Below are 16,056 nucleotides of genomic sequence, written 5' to 3' on the forward strand. Positions count from 1 at the left end.
TCTCATTCCTTCAGGTTTTAAATTACTGCTGATTTTTTTTATATATGTAAACTTTAAGAACATTTTATTTCTGTCTCTTTATGTCTTTCTTTTAGGCCCTTAATTCCCTGTCTTCATTTCACTTCCTGAATTTGATTTGACATTGAATCAACTATTCAAACTGACAGTTCCAAGTTCAGACTCTGCATTCTTCATGAATGATTCTTCAGCTTTAAAGTGGTGGAAGGAAGTACAGGCCGTGTGCACACAGGTACAGATTCCCAAAAGGGGACTATGCCAAAATCAGGTCTGTCATTGACTCAAAAATCAGTAGTTTGTTTTATATATATTTTGCTGCAAAATATCTCTAGAGCATTAGGGACATAAAACTTTTACAGTATTGAAAGTAACTGGAAATTATGATGATACCTTGTCTGGCTTGTAAGCCTAAAGCAAACGACAGATTCCTTATTTAGTCCTAATGCTTCAATATTGATCACATCGTCTACCTGCGGCTCAGTGGCAATCAGCAATAATGGGAATCTCCAGATTCCACCAGTGGCAGACTGCACTTTCAGCATTGCTGACTGGCTGAAATAAAACAACAAAAAATGGTTAACCATTCATTTCTATGAAATGCAATCATGTCCTAAATATTTTGAAGATTTGATACTTGAATTGTTTCTGATTATGAATAAAATTAATCAAGCAAAGAAAAAAGTCAACTTCAAGTAAACAGTGTCTTGAGGATATATATAATGGTGGTTTGGCATTGATCCACTTCTTCAAACCAATACCAGCATCATTGTCGGGGGGGCCATTATTGTGACAAACACTTTGATTAATTTTCCAGACACACCAAAAACAATACCAAAAATGGTCAGTTAATCAAAACAAATGCTGAGATTGCCTGCAGCTGCATTCCACTGATTTGAATTACTTCCTAAAACTGTGTCCAATTTCATTTCAGATAAGGATATGATGCACAGAGAAGTTGCAAAGAATTCATAAAACACAACAGCAATGGTAGAATCAATGAACTTAACGTGAAGTAGAACCAACTACTAATTTGATTAGCTTTGAGAAGTAATCAATTCTAAATTTTTGCAGTCACTGGTTCACTTAAATAGCTGGAAAGGTTCTTCATTTGTATATGTGAGGGAAAGTCATTATCGTTTGGCTTGACTTTGCATAAACAAAATAATTGAAGAAAACCACTGATACAGGTGGTTTCAATCAACACAGAGCTGTAGGAGAATTCTGTTGTCATGATGCAGCATTCTTAGTTATCATATTCTGGTCATGACGAAACAGAGTGTGTAATGTAAGAAAACATGTAAATCATTTAATTATACTGTGTGTTGAAGTTAATATAAACAAATCGTGTTGATTACCACTCCATAATGACATATCAAATCCACCTCCTGCTAGCCTTCCATCTGGTACTCAAATGGACCAACCCTCCTGACCAAAATCTACAAGCAGATATCCTTCAAATCAAGGAATGGGAATACGGGTTGTCACGGACAAATTCCTTGTGATAAATTCCATCTGTTGAATGGTATGCTTTAAACTACATAATGAGAATGGTCCTTGCTAGACAAGGTCAGGACAAACCAGGGCTCCTGGGCAGCCAAATTCCATCACTGGCGTCACGGTACAAATCCCTTATGCACTAGCGGTGAGCGATAAACAATGCTGCACTTTACTGAGGAATGATCCTCTGCACAGTAATTGATGGACTAATCACTTCAAACTTAGCAAAGGAGGTGGTGATCTGGGAATTTACACACACTAAGTAAATAAACTAAACTAAAACTTCAATGTTAACTTTACATAGTGATAGCTGAATTTTAAGAATTGTGGAGAACACTGAAGGATGCTTTGAAATATCAATGAAAAAAATGGGTGAATTATCATTCATCAGCATTAATCAAGATTATTTGAATTTTTTAAAATGACTTCAGAGAGACAAAAGCAAAAGTAGATTTTTATGAATGGCATAATCCCCCATGAGTATTATTCAAGAATTAACTGAATACAATGTCATTCATGTTTATCAGATATTGGGTAGATATTGACTTTTGGGAACATGGTCATTGTGGGATGTTCAATTTCATAACTACCCAGAGAAAGTGTGTTTCAAGGTAGTTGTGTAGGGATGGAAGATGGTGGGCAGATGGAATATTGGTAAGCCACAGTCACTTAGAAACTAGTCACACATTAACTGAGACCCTGATTATTTTTATGGAAAGAGTTCTTCCAGGCCCCATAAAACTAATTTCAAACATAACTTTGTTGAATCTTCAGCCTTATGACTTGTGAAAGTGTTGGGAGTGCACATGTACCAAGCAATTCCAAATAAAAATGGCAATCCAAATCCTAGCATATTAAAATAGGCCTACTGCTTGAAATATCAGGCACTTTGGGAGCCAAGTAGAATGGCCTTTACAAAAAGAAGCAAGCCACATAATTGAAATTAACATCGTAATTCGGCTACCTACCCCAGTTTGAGGCTGCTACGATAGCACAAATGCGAGATGCAATAATGTAAAATTATCTGCATCTTAATTTTAATGGAAATTACTTATTATGATGAGTATACAATTCTCATGTACCATTGGCATCTTGGTACATTTTAATAACACATAGAAACAGCCTTTGCAGCCAATCTTGCAACACTTCTGTCAGGAAATTCAGATACCAGCTGACGTGAAAACCATAAGAATTTCCAGCTATGATCCAAGTGAATACCATAATTAAGAAAACTTTGTTTTTCTCTACTAGACTTTGAGATTGTCTTAAAAACCTGGTATCTACTTTCACGCAAATTTTTATTGTCAAAGATGACCTTGTGGTTCATGTTGCATGATTCACATACCTGACTGGTTTATATGGTGCAAAAATAATATTGAAAGTTAGTGTGACAATGCCTGTTTCTGTGTCCCAATTTTTCTTCACAAAGTTTACTGCAATTGTGGACTCCATTTGAATTCTGGCATTCTCTGTGTCAAATTGAATTTCATAAAAAAAGTCTCCTGCTGGGGTTTGTCCTGCTGTACAAACAGAGAAATCCAGTGTGACATTTCAATGACCTTTATAATATGAAACACTAGCTCACAAACAGATTTTACACAGAATCAGACATAAAAATAATGCAAGCATACATACTTGTGATCATTTGCCTGTTTATCTGTGATAGTAAGAACATGTCAGAAGACTAAGTTTGTTTTGTATTTTCACACACATTTAATTTCCCTTTGGAAAATATTGAGGAAGCATCGGAGGGATTAACAGACCGATCATCAACCTGTTGATCCAGTGGAATACAAACCCAGAGCATCTGGCCTAAAGGCAGGCTTTCTCCCCACTCAGCCACAAGACTTAGTCGAGAGGGGCTGAGAAGTGACAGGTACTTATGAAAGCGACAGAAACCCACGCAACGAGTAGAAGCCTGCAGTGACGTATCGAGCAGCTCAGCAGCTGACTTCCAATGTGATAGTAGCTGCAAGGGAAGTTTAAGATGATTGTCAAGATAGTGGGTCTTCTGTACCACTCACTTGCCTTTCTGTAACCAACCTCAGAGTGTGGAGGAGCTGGTGTTGGACAGGGGTGGACAAGGTCAGAAATTACATGACACCAGGTTATAGTTCAACAGGTTTATTTGAAAACACAAGCTACCGGAGCTTCAGTCCTTCTTCAGGTGTGTCGTGTGATTTCTGACCTTGTCCAACCTCAGAGGGAAGCATTGCATTAGTGTATGTTCAAGAAGAGAGGGAAGTATCAGATTATAGCTGACTGTCACTGTCAGTGCTGCATGACAACTGTAGGACATCTCATAACAAATGTGCAGGTTCTGTATCTGCCTTCCTGCTGTGTGCGAAAATAGCTCCCATAGTTGCATGGTTGTTTCAGTACCTGCAGAGGTGTTTGGTCTCCTTTAGTAGTTGTGACCAGAAAGGCAATGTCAGCATCTGCGCTGCCAGCTACCCAATTAAAGCTGCTACAATAGTCAACTAGCATCAACAAAATCGCAGGATTAGGTCTCAAAATTAGATCATGAAATATTTGTGCACAAACAATAAACTCACTAGGTTCTTTTTTCTGTCCCTTATTTCAAGAGTCAACTTTATGGAACTTAATAAAAATAAGCTGACTGGCACCTAGCGACAGTCATGCAAAACAAAAATTTGATCAGAATTATTAATTCCTCATGTGTTAATCCATGTAATTTCAAGTGCATTAACTTCATAGTGGCAGGTTTTAAGAAACCCAACCAGCCACATATTCCTTCATCATACAAAGACACAGCATTCATTCGAATACTGTTTCACTTTGTGAGGAAATGCCTGGCATCAATTTGATAATTTCCCATTCCCACAAACTTGAAATCCAGAGTTCAGTGTGGGAAGTCAGAGATACAAGCCTATAGGTCAATAATAAATGATACATGCTGGAAGTATTCAGGAAATTAATCCTTGTGAAAGACACGAAATAGATTGAGGCCGTTGACAAAAAAGTTGAGAAGTACTGTCCTTGCAAAAGCTAGGAGTGTGAGTAGCACAAATATTTGTCACGTAGCCATTCTAAGGGCAGCTACTAAATCCAGCTACGTTTTTGTGGATCTGTGGTTCTGCTGTGGACTAAGGGGGCGTAATTTATTTTGTAAATGCAAGGTTCAAGGCAAAGATATGATGCAATTTCCTGAAATCTGAACAAATCAATGTTGTATTAAAACAATCACACTGAATAAAGCATTTCCAGCAGTTTGTTCAATGCAGGGGCTAGAAACTCTCTGTATTTGTTAGTAGTGCATTGGTTCCTATTTGTGGGATACACAATAATTGCTGGAGCTAGTCATCAAGACTTGAAACATTAGCTTACTTTCTCTCTGCTGCTTGACCCACTGTGATCTCCAGAACTTTTCATTTACAGTACAGATTCCAACATTTGTAGTAATTTGCTCCAATATGAAGCTCCTTCCATTTGATTCTTTGGAGCACCAACTGATTCTTTTTAGAACCATTATTACAAATATTAAATCAGTCAGTCAATCAGCTGTTGTTACTTGTTCACAAGCTAGGCTATGACTTGCTCAGAAAAGGGCAATGTAATTTAATCCAGTCCAGTTTCAGAAATTGTGTGAAGAAATTCAAAGTAATACAGTCAAAGGAAAGCAAGCTTTGATGATACTGCTTTCAAAACAGTTCTGCTGATTAAAATATACCAATCTCAAACAATAATGTTATTTGATATTTATAAAAAGAAATAGCAAAAAAACAGCAATTGGTGGCCATTTGGTCCCTCGAGGTTGCTTTACCATTCAGTACGTTATGGCTGATCTGCTACTTCAAGACCACTTTCCAATCATATTCCCATATTCTTCTATTTCTATAGTATTCAAAAATGTGTTGATTACTAATTTGAAAATACAATTTTATATATGGGTGCCATGCTCTTTGGTGTAAAACTCCTTTTCATTGATTGAATTTACTTTTTACTACGTTGGGGATTAATGTGTTATTCAATTTTAGGCATGACAGATTATAATTAAGGAAATCCAAAAGTTGATGCCCAAGATGTTCCACTTTGTGAAAACTGTATTTTGTTGTCTGCCACACAATTGAAGGGCCTTAAACTCCGTGAATGGAGCGATATATTTGCGAGGGAGATACAAACTAAATTTACCATAGAAAACCAAGTATTTTTCTGTTTCAAATTAACGACACTTTCAACAGTTTCAGGTGTTAATTACTGCCAAACAACCTTGCTGGCACTGAGAGTGAATGACTATCAGCATAAAATTTGAAACAAGGTCTCATTGTTATAAGAGGCTTTAAAAATGTAAATTAATCTTTTTTTCTTTCAGGACCGTGCCACATGCATTCTTTTACGATATGGCTTATTGGGAGCACCTTCAGGACAAACCACTACAAACTACTTTTACAGCTGCTGAAAAGATTTGCTTGAATATCTTTTAAGACTCCATTAACTGTTTGCCTACTTCAGTAGGAACCTTGCCCCTTACACCTATCCCAATCAGTGTCCTCTTCCATTCTCATCATGAAAGCTCTATTTTCTCCTTGAATCCAATATTTCTTTTCTACATTTCACTTCTTTGTCTGTATGTGATTTTAAACTTACTTCACCATTCTCATTCATACTTCCTTCTTAGCCTTTGAACTTTTAATTTCACGATCCTGACTGTTTTTTTGCCATGTTCACTCCGATCCCAGCTGCCTGATTTGCCTCACTACTACGTTATTAGCACATCAATAACACATGGCACAAATTATAATGATGAATAAATGGGGAAGGGAAAGTCTAACTAATGATAAACATCATTCATTGCTCTGCAGGGGCAATTATGGCCCATTACCTCCAGTTATTACTGTGCTCCAGTTCAATGGTCGAAACACCAATGGTTTGCTTCTGTGCAGGATTAACTTAGCTTCAAAATTCTTACCAAACATTTTACAATCATTGAACCCAGCAGGTACATCATTGAAGGTTTTAAAAAATCTCTGTAAGGAAGAGCTCATTGAGATCCTCCCATGGCATGATCCTTCACAGATTGTGTAATCAAGTTATTTGAACTATGCTCCTACATATAGATGCTCCATAAAGGTCAAGGGAACAGCAACTGGGAAGTATGCACCCCAAAAAAACAATAATAATGGACCTTAACAAAAGCTAAATTCCACTTAAGCAATTCTTCATATGCCATAGTCTTTCATAATATTATTAGCAGCTGCCCTCAAAATGAAAAAAAATGATCCATATAGAAATTTACTTATTACCTATCACAATGTTCATGATGTATGCATTAAATTGATACTATTGTTATCGTCAATAAAAAGTCACTGTCAACAGATTATGGTGCTTGCCTTTGGTGGCTTTTTCTGTTTTCAATTATTGTGTTACACAGAAAGGGAACATGACAAGTCAAAATAAACAAAATGATCTTAAAAACCATTATGCTAATTGCTTCACCGAGTGAGCTTTCATGATTCTAATCTGGCTAGTTTTAATGAGTAAGCTCAAACTGTGAACAAAATCTTGAGAGAACATGTAAAAATTGGTGGTATAACATTTTTTTTCTGTGATTTTAATGTATAAAAGAGGCATGATTTTCCTAAACAACCAGCATTGCATCATCTAGTATTTCTTCTGACAACTGAGGAAATCTTATGCCAGGTTTTTTGAGGGTTGAGGCCCAAGAAACTCTGACTTAGGAAGTTCCATCCCTTGTCTCTCTGCGTCAACTGTTATTTACAAGACAAATGGGAGTTTCAGTGTTACACAATGATCTGAGAAATCTCGTACCAGACCAAGTATTCAATCCTTTAAGTAAACTCCGAGGAAAGTACACTAGAATTACGTGAAGTTGCATCCCTCTCGCAAATATATGTCTTTAAGCTCATCATGCTTTTGTATTTTTTCCAAGCACTTTGCAATCCTGTGTTCCCATTCCTTGTTCTATTTTTGCTGCACCCTAGTCTACTGTTAGTATTATTATGCAAACTTTACACGTTGACTGCCACAAGAAAGAAATGATTTAGCTTTAAAGTTTACCTGCCAATCTCTGCTTCCTTCTGAGAAAATGTTATGGTTAGTAATTAATAAATATGGAAAACTGCCTCATGTGAAATCTAAGTCCTGGTATATTACCAAAATAGCAAAACCACATTATTCTACACATGATATACCAAGTAAGCAAAACAGAAAACTGTGAAAAGCAAACTGGAATTGGCATTCATTGAGAAAATATAGTTTTATAAAAACCACAACAAAATAATTTAGTGTATGCTGCAAGGTTATTATATCAACTTAAGTTTCCCTTTGGAGGAAAATGTTTTGTTAATTAATGTTGAAGAATAGGGGAAAAAATGGCTGAATCATGCAGAATGCCAATACTTGTTAGTCTCTCACATTTTTCATGGTGGTGATGCTCCCCCTGCTCAATATCCTCATTTCCTCCTCAGAAAATGATGCTGCTCTCCCAGCTCTTCAGTATCCATCAAATCCCCGCATGGCCTGCTAGGATTATATAGCACACTGTCTGGACTGTGACAGACCCCATGCTGAATCAAGCCTCAGAACCACATCTTCAGGAGGTGTATCATCTGGTCCATCATATCAGAGGTTGAAGAATAGACTGTACTGTATCAATACTCAGCCTCAGTCAAGGGTTGTGTAGTGGAATCATCAGACATGGTCGTTATTGTAAATCATCTGGCCTTTGAAATGAAGCAGGAATATGAGAGTTCTCAAGGATAATGGCATCATGGCAGCTTCCAGGGGACTTGACACAGACTTCGAAGATATGGTACCAATGAACACAGATGATTTGTAGATTGATGGAATGGAAACATTTTCTATTGAGCTGTTACAATGCTTTTAACGTGTGTACATTTTATCACGTCCTGCACCGGGAGATGGCAGCTGTGTTGGCAAAGACTAATGCCTGAGCTGCAGCACTGACCTCGTCAGAGGGAAATGAAATGAAATGGTGCATTCTGTCTCAAATTGCATTTGTAACAACTTGAGGTACATTTCAGAGTGATGGTTGAGAAATCCCACACAAGTCCCCAGTGGATCCATGAACGAAGCCAGTCATTTAAAATTTTAGCCCAGTTGTCACTTTGATGGCCACTGAGATAGGATGGCAATACAACTCCTTCAGGTCTCAGGTTCTGCTCCAGCAGTTGGCATAATTCAGTGACGGAGTCCTGGGACATCTTCGGCCTGTGCAGTAAAGCACTTTGCTCACTTGGAGAAAACAGCATCAAGATAATAGACTGTGAGCTTTCTGCACCTACCCTGTAACCTGAGGGGATCTTCACCCAAGACTTCTTTATGTAGAGGTTGGTGTCAGTCCTGGGCTTGCTGGCACATTCTCAATTTCTCTATACCTTCATAGAACCATGACCACAGTAATGATAACCCCTGATGTGACTGAATCCTCTGGTCATTATTCCCTTGTACCTATGTTAGCAATATCAGAAACAGAACAGGTTCTTGATAAAGGGAGCAGTCAGCATTTGCAACACAAACAAATGATGGTTTAGCAAGGTCCTCCATGCAGTGGGATATGGAGAACTCCAATAAAGGTAGCTAAGGAAAGCCTCTACATGGGCCTTTGACACAGGTGACCTTATCTGATGTAAGCAGCAGAAAACCCATATCATACAAATAACAGAAGAAACTGTAAGTGCTGTATTATCAGTGATACCTTATCCACACCCCACCACCCTCCCTGCCCAACCCTACCTCAAGCCTCTTTTCTTGCTTTCTTTGCACTTATTCACATTGTGGTGACTTGGATGCTCACACTATTTTTGCCTTACCTGGCCTTACTCTCCCAATTTGAGCTTTGCTGTCTCAGAATAGCAATGGCATTACATACAAGATATTGGTGCACTCCAAACCCCAAGATGTAGGTGAATCAGCAAAACACAGTCATTCTTATGGGCAATTAAGCCATTTCTTGTGCTGCATCCAAGACAAGGCTGCTCACCTCCTCAATGATCTCCAGTCACATCTCCTTCATGACAGCCACATGATTTTATGTCCCATTGATGTAGAAAAGTCTGTCCGTCCTACTACTGACTGCATGCATTAATATTTCCAAGGGTCCATCCTGAAATAAAAGTGCTGCTCCTGCTGTATACATATTCATTGCAAACAATTCCTGGCTCCACCAATTTCCATTCCCAAACTCCCCTTTTAAATCGAAGTCATGTCAGTGTTCATCAAAGTGTATGGTCAGAGTAAGCTGCATGGTGAGAGTGAGGGTGACAGTGATCAGTATTTTTAATCTTCAAAGTGAAATTTGGGTACTTAGTTTGTGTTTCAGTCTGTGAAGTCATAAACAGACTATGTGTTGCAGACAAACACACCGATAATAAATGTGACCAATTGTACAACTTTGAGCTCCAGGCTTTGAAACTAGAGCAGTGGCTGGAGTCATTGTTGTGCATCTGTGAAGCAGAGGACTTACAGACATAGCACATCTAGGGAGGAGGTCACACCACAGATTAGAAGCATACACACAGAGAGGGAATGGGTGACTACCAGACATTCCAGTCATAACACTGATTCTTTTACATAAAAATATTAATTTCATTTCCCATCAAGATATCATTGCTTCCTTGGACCCAGTGTTAAGGATTTCATAGATTGGCTAAAATACATCAACATAGATAGGAAGAGGGATGAGGACTTGAGGGCAGAAATCAGAGAATTAGGGAGGAAATTAAAAAGCAGGACCTGAAGAGCAGTAATCCCAGGATTACTCCCAGTACCGTGTGCTAATGAGCATAAGAACAGGATAACTGATCAATTGAATATATGGCTGAAGAACTAAAGGGAGAGGGAGTTTTATGCGGAAATGGGACCAGATCTGGGACAGGTGAGATCAGTACAAGCGAGATGAGTTGCTTCTTGATGGAACTGGGACAAATAATCTTACAGGGAGTGTTGTTGGTGCTGAACAGTGGTCTAAATTGGCTTTTCAGGGAGTTGGGAACCTGAACGGTAAAATGTCAGTCACATTTCCTATTGTTGTGTTTAGAAGAAAATAAAGGTGATAACAGGAAATTGAAGAGAAGCTAGGGAGACTAAAAGGTATGAGAAACAAGGTTGAACATTGAGTATGGTTTGAAAGTGGAATGATGTCAAAACAGCAAAGTGTTCTACAGCATTTTCAACAAGAAGATCTGAAGGCACAAACAGATATATATAATGGTGTATTCTAGTTGTCATTACAAAAACTTAGCTGCAAGATGACCAGGACTTGGAAATGAAAAAATATTCGAAGACCAATAAGAGGGAAAAGAAAATCATGCTGTGTTGATGAGGGCTGAGGGGGTATCTCACATCAGAAGAACAATGTGTACAATCTGTTTGAGTGGAACGGAGAAACAAGAGGAAGAAACATTAGTGGAAGCTATTTATGGACGACTAAATAGTCATGATAGTATGGTGCATGGTGTTGATCAGGAGGTGACAGAAGCAATTAGCATGGACAATTATCAAGAGTGACTTCAATCTGCATATAAACTAGATAGGCCAAATAACACTAAAGATGTGGTGGACAGGTTTCTGGAGTGTGTTAGAGGTTGTTTTCTACAGGAATATGGTGTGGGGTCAGAAAATGCTAATTAATAATCATACTGTAAAAGAACTCTTAGGAATGAATGACCACAATATGATAGAATTTTACATTATATGGGAAAGGCAGTTCATTCGGAAGGAATAATGGATGGATGAGGAATAAACTGGCTGAGGTAGTTTGGGAAAATATATTAAAAATCTATGACTAGAAATAGATAATAATAGTCTTCACAGAACTATTACATGATGTACAGCAACTTCTGTTTCTTCAAGGTGTAAAAACTCAACAAAGGATAGGCAAGTGTAGCTAACAGTTAAGGAAGTTAAGGATTGTATTAGATCAAAAGTAATGGCCTATAAAGTTGCCAGAAATGGCAGTAATTCTGAGGACTGGGAGAATACAGAATATAACAAAGGAGGATCAAGAAACTGACAACAGAAGGGAGAATAGAATACAAATGCAATCGAGCAAAAACATAAAAACAGACTGCAAAGCTTCTATAGGTACATAAAAATAAAGATTTGGCTAAAGTGAATGTGATCCAATACAGGCAAAGTCAGGAAAATTTGTAACAGGGTAGAGAAATGGCAGAGGAACCAGACGATTTCTTTGTATCTGTTTTCACCGAGAAAGATACCAAAAATTTTGCAGAACTAGAGATCCAAGTTGCCAGGGATAATGAGGAGTTAAAGGTCATTAGCATTAGCAAGAAGATTGTACTGGAGAAATTAATGGGACTGAAAGTTAATAAATCCCTAGGACCTGGTGATACATATGACAGAATGTTGAAGGAGATTGCTCTCGAGATAATCAATGCATTAGTAATTATCTTCCAAAATACTATAAATTCTGGAATTATTCCAGAAGATTGGAAAGTTGGAAATGGCACCCTGCTATTGAAGAAGTCAGCGAGAGAGAAAACAGTAAACCACAGACCTATTGGAAAGGCTGGGATACATAGTCACCTGGTTTGATAATGATCTCATTGGTGATAGTGCAAATGGAAAATGGTGTCTGATGAACTTGTTGCAATTTTTGAAGATGCCAACAGCAAAATTGATAAATGGGAGCTGATTGATATAGTATACATAGATTTTCAGAAGATTTTTGATAAAACTCCTCCCACAGGAGGCTGGTGAGAAAGTACAAAGGGTTGGAGGTTTTGTATTGCATAGATTAATGATTGGCTAACAGACAGAAAATAGAACAGGAATACAGGGGTCATTCTCACATTGGCAGCCTGTGATAAATGGGATAGCACAAAAATCAGCACTCGGGTGCCAACTGTTTACAATGTAAATTGGTGTAGGGGAACAAACATAATATTTTCACATATTGTTCAAGATGATTGGGACAGGCTTAGTGAATGAGTGGAAAATCATGAGATTGTCTACGTTGGTGGGAGAAACTGATGTGTGCAGTATGTCTTAAATGGTAAGAGGTTGGAAAGTACAGATGCACAAAGGGACCTAGCTGTCCTTGTCGATAAGTCAATGAATGCTATCATGCATATGCAGCATGCTATTAGGAAATCTAATGAATTTGAATACAGCAGTAGTCAAGTCTTGCTTCAATTATAAATGAACTTAGTTAGACCGCATAATAGCTTATTGCATAATTTTAATTCTGGTCACCCTGTTACAGGAAGGATATTATTAAACTGGAAAGCACTCAGAAAAGATTGACCAGGATGTTGCAAGGAATGGAGGGTTTGGGATATAAAAATAAACTGAAAAGATTGGACCTTTTTTCACTGGAGGTTGAGGGCTGACCTTATTTAGGTTTATAAAATCATGAGGCGTAGATAAGGTGAATGACAAGGATCTTTTCCCTAGGTTAGGGGAGTTCAAAACAAGGGAACATGTTTTTGAGGTGAGAGGAGAAAGATTTAGAAAGGCCATGAGGGGCAACTTTTTTTGCACAGAGTGGTTCATATTTGGAATGAATTGCCTGCGGAAGTAGTGAATGCAGGTACAGTTACAAGACATTTGGATAAGTACATGAATAGGAAAGGTTTGGAGGGATGTGGGCCAAATGCAGACAGGTGGGACTAGTTTAATTTGGGAACATAGTCAGCATAGACTGGTTGGACTGAAGGATTTATTTCTATGCTGTATGACTCTATGACTCTCCAACTCTCTCTGTGGCAGCAGTATCTTTCCTGAGACAGAGTGCAAGAAAAGTTCACCAGACTTGTTTCAGAGATGTTGGAGCTTTCTACGAAGAGAGATTGGGCAAGTGGGGACTATATTCTCTAGAGTTTTGAAAAAATGAGAGTTGATCTGATTAAAACTTGCAAAATATTTAAAGGGATAAAGAGGACAGATGCAGGTAAGATGTTTCCCCTGGTTGGGCAATCTAGAACCATGGGATATGACAATAAAGCAGTTTCATCTCAACAATAAGGAGAGTGCCACTTAGGTCTAAGATTATCAGAATTTCCTTTTTTTACTCAGACAATGTGAACCCTTGGCATTTTGTATCACAAAGGGCTATGAAAGCTCAGACATTGCGTATATTTAATGTAGAAATTGATAGATTTCTGATTCCCAACAGAATGCAGGGTTGTGGTGAGTAAAAAGGCACTGAAGTGTTTGACCATCCATGATCGTATTGAACAGCAGGGCAGTTTCCTACCAGTTTAAGAGTAAGACAACAAATAAAAACATCAAAGGCAATCTTCATTCCTTGTCTTCAGTTTGAGGCATGTGGAATGTAACACGTTCCATGTTTCTTTGGATTGAGAGAAGTTGTGTCAATTTTTTTTCCTTAGAGCAGATTGAAACCTTGAAGCATTCTTTGTATCTTCAGTGTGTAGATTAGGTCCTTGTTGAATAGGTACATTACTCTTAACTTAAACATCAGACACTTTTATAGAACAGATGGAAGATCTGTTGCCACTTACTATTCCAAAGAATAACTACTCTCCATGTGGGCTATTCTGCATAGGTGAGATCGTGGACATACATGTCTGAGATATGTAGGTAGTGCGATCAATGCTGGAAATTTCCACGTGGTTCTCCCAATTGTCCACCAAATAATTTTGCAGAACCTCCTGATATACTGTGTAAAAAAAAACAGAAATTGCTGGAGGAACCCAGCAGGTCTGGCAACATCTGTGCAGAGAGAAACAGAGTTAAAGTTTCCAGTCAAGTGATTCTTCTTCAGAACAGTTCAGTTCTCTCTCCAGAGATGCTGCTAGACCTCCGAGTCATACAGTAATACAGCTTGGAAACAGTCCCTTCAGCCCAAACTGGTTCATGCTGACCATGGTGCCCACTCAGTTAGTTCCAATTGCCCGCATTTGGTCCATATCCCTCTAAACCCATCCCATCCACGTACCTATCCAAATTTTTTTTAAACGTTGCTATTGTACCTGCCTCAACCATTTTCTCCAGCAGCCCATTCCATATACGCACCACTCTCTGCATGGAAAAGGTTGCCCCTCAGGTCCTTCTTCAATCTATCCCCTCTCACCTTAAACATATGCCCTCTCGTTTTCAATTCCCCATCCCTGGGAAAAAGACAATATGCATTCATCCTATTTATTAACCTCATGATTTTATACACCTCAATAAGGTCACCCCTCATTCTCCTACATTCCAAGGAATAAAGTCCTACCCTGTCCAACCTCTCCTTATAACTCAGGCCTACTAGTCCTGGCAACATCCTTGTAAATTTTCTTTGCACACTTTCCAGTTTAACTATGTCTTTTCTGTAAACAGGGTGATCAAATCTGTACACAATACTCCAAATGCAGCCTCACCAACAACTTATACAACTGTAACATAACATCCCAACTCCTATACTCAATGCCTCGACCGATGAAGGCCAGCATGCCAAATGCCTTCTTCACCACCCTGTCTACCTGTGACGTTGCTTTCAATGAACTATGTACTTGTACTCCTAGGTCCCTCTGTTCCACAACACTCCTCACCAGTTAGTGTATTAGTCCTACCTTGGTTTGACTTTCCAAAATGCAATACCTCACACTTATCTGCATTGAATTGCATTTGCCAATCCTCAGCCCACTTCCCCATCTGATCAAGATCCCTCTGTAATTTTTGATAAACTCCTTCGCTATCAACGATACCTCCTAATTTTGTATCATCTGCAAATTTACCAATCATGCCTTGTACATTCACATCCAGATCATTTATGTAAATAATAAATAACAAAGGTCCCAGCACCAACCCCTGTGGCATACCACTAGTCACAGGCCTCCAATCTGAGAAGCAACCTTCAACCATCGCCCTGTGCTTCCTACCATCCAGCCAATTTTGAATCCAATTAGCTAACTTTCCCTGGATCCCATGCAAACTGCTGAGCTTTTCTCACACTATCTGTTCTTATTGTAGATTTCCAGTATCTATAGTGTTTTGCATTATTGTGCACTTAAATTTATACATCAAAACTACAGTGACAAATTGAGAGCACCCACAGATGTTTTAAATTTGTCAGGGAATGAGGGACCACATGGTATATTGATCAATGAGGGACAAGGCAAGCTGCTCACTGGAGCCAATAGTTCTGTAAGTTGATAAATGGAGTTCATGGCAGAAGCTAGGAATATTGCCCAGCACCACTGCAAGATGAAGTCATTAGTGCATAACAGACTGACCACAAAGATCACAGAGGCAACTGTGGGCTGTCAGGTATGCAATATATCCTGCCACACAATACATGGTGTTCCAACGTGCTTCACAGCTAGTGAAGTAATTTTAAAGTGTATTCGCAATTTTTTTATTATTCATTCATGGGATAAGGTTGTCGCTGGCTAGGCTGCATTTATTGCCCATCCCTAATTGCCCAGAAGGCAGTTCAGGGTCAACCACATTGCTGTGGGTCTGGAGTCACATGTGGGCCAGGCTAGATAAGGATGGCAGTTTCCTTCCCTAAAGGACATTAGTGAACCAGATGGGTTTTTCCTGACCATCGACAATGGATTCACAGTCATC

The 16,056-nt window shown here is 38.6% G+C and overlaps 1 protein-coding gene across 1 annotated transcript in view; it reads right to left on the bottom strand.

Annotated features, from left to right (window-relative positions):
* Window positions 1-371: 371 nt before the first annotated feature.
* The window catches only part of LOC109927725 (cilia and flagella-associated protein 47-like), a 413,667-nt gene continuing 397,982 nt past the window's right edge, over window positions 372-16,056 (bottom strand). The window contains exons 61-62 of the mRNA XM_048603110.1: window positions 2,861-3,035; window positions 372-570 (exon numbers count right to left, since the gene is read on the bottom strand). Coding sequence (XP_048459067.1) covers window positions 372-570; window positions 2,861-3,035 — 374 coding nt within the window. The remainder of the gene's footprint in view (window positions 571-2,860; window positions 3,036-16,056) is intronic.

Source organism: Rhincodon typus, chromosome 11, assembly GCF_021869965.1.
Source record: "Rhincodon typus isolate 14 chromosome 11, sRhiTyp1.1, whole genome shotgun sequence".
Taxonomy (NCBI): Eukaryota; Metazoa; Chordata; class Chondrichthyes; order Orectolobiformes; family Rhincodontidae; genus Rhincodon; species Rhincodon typus.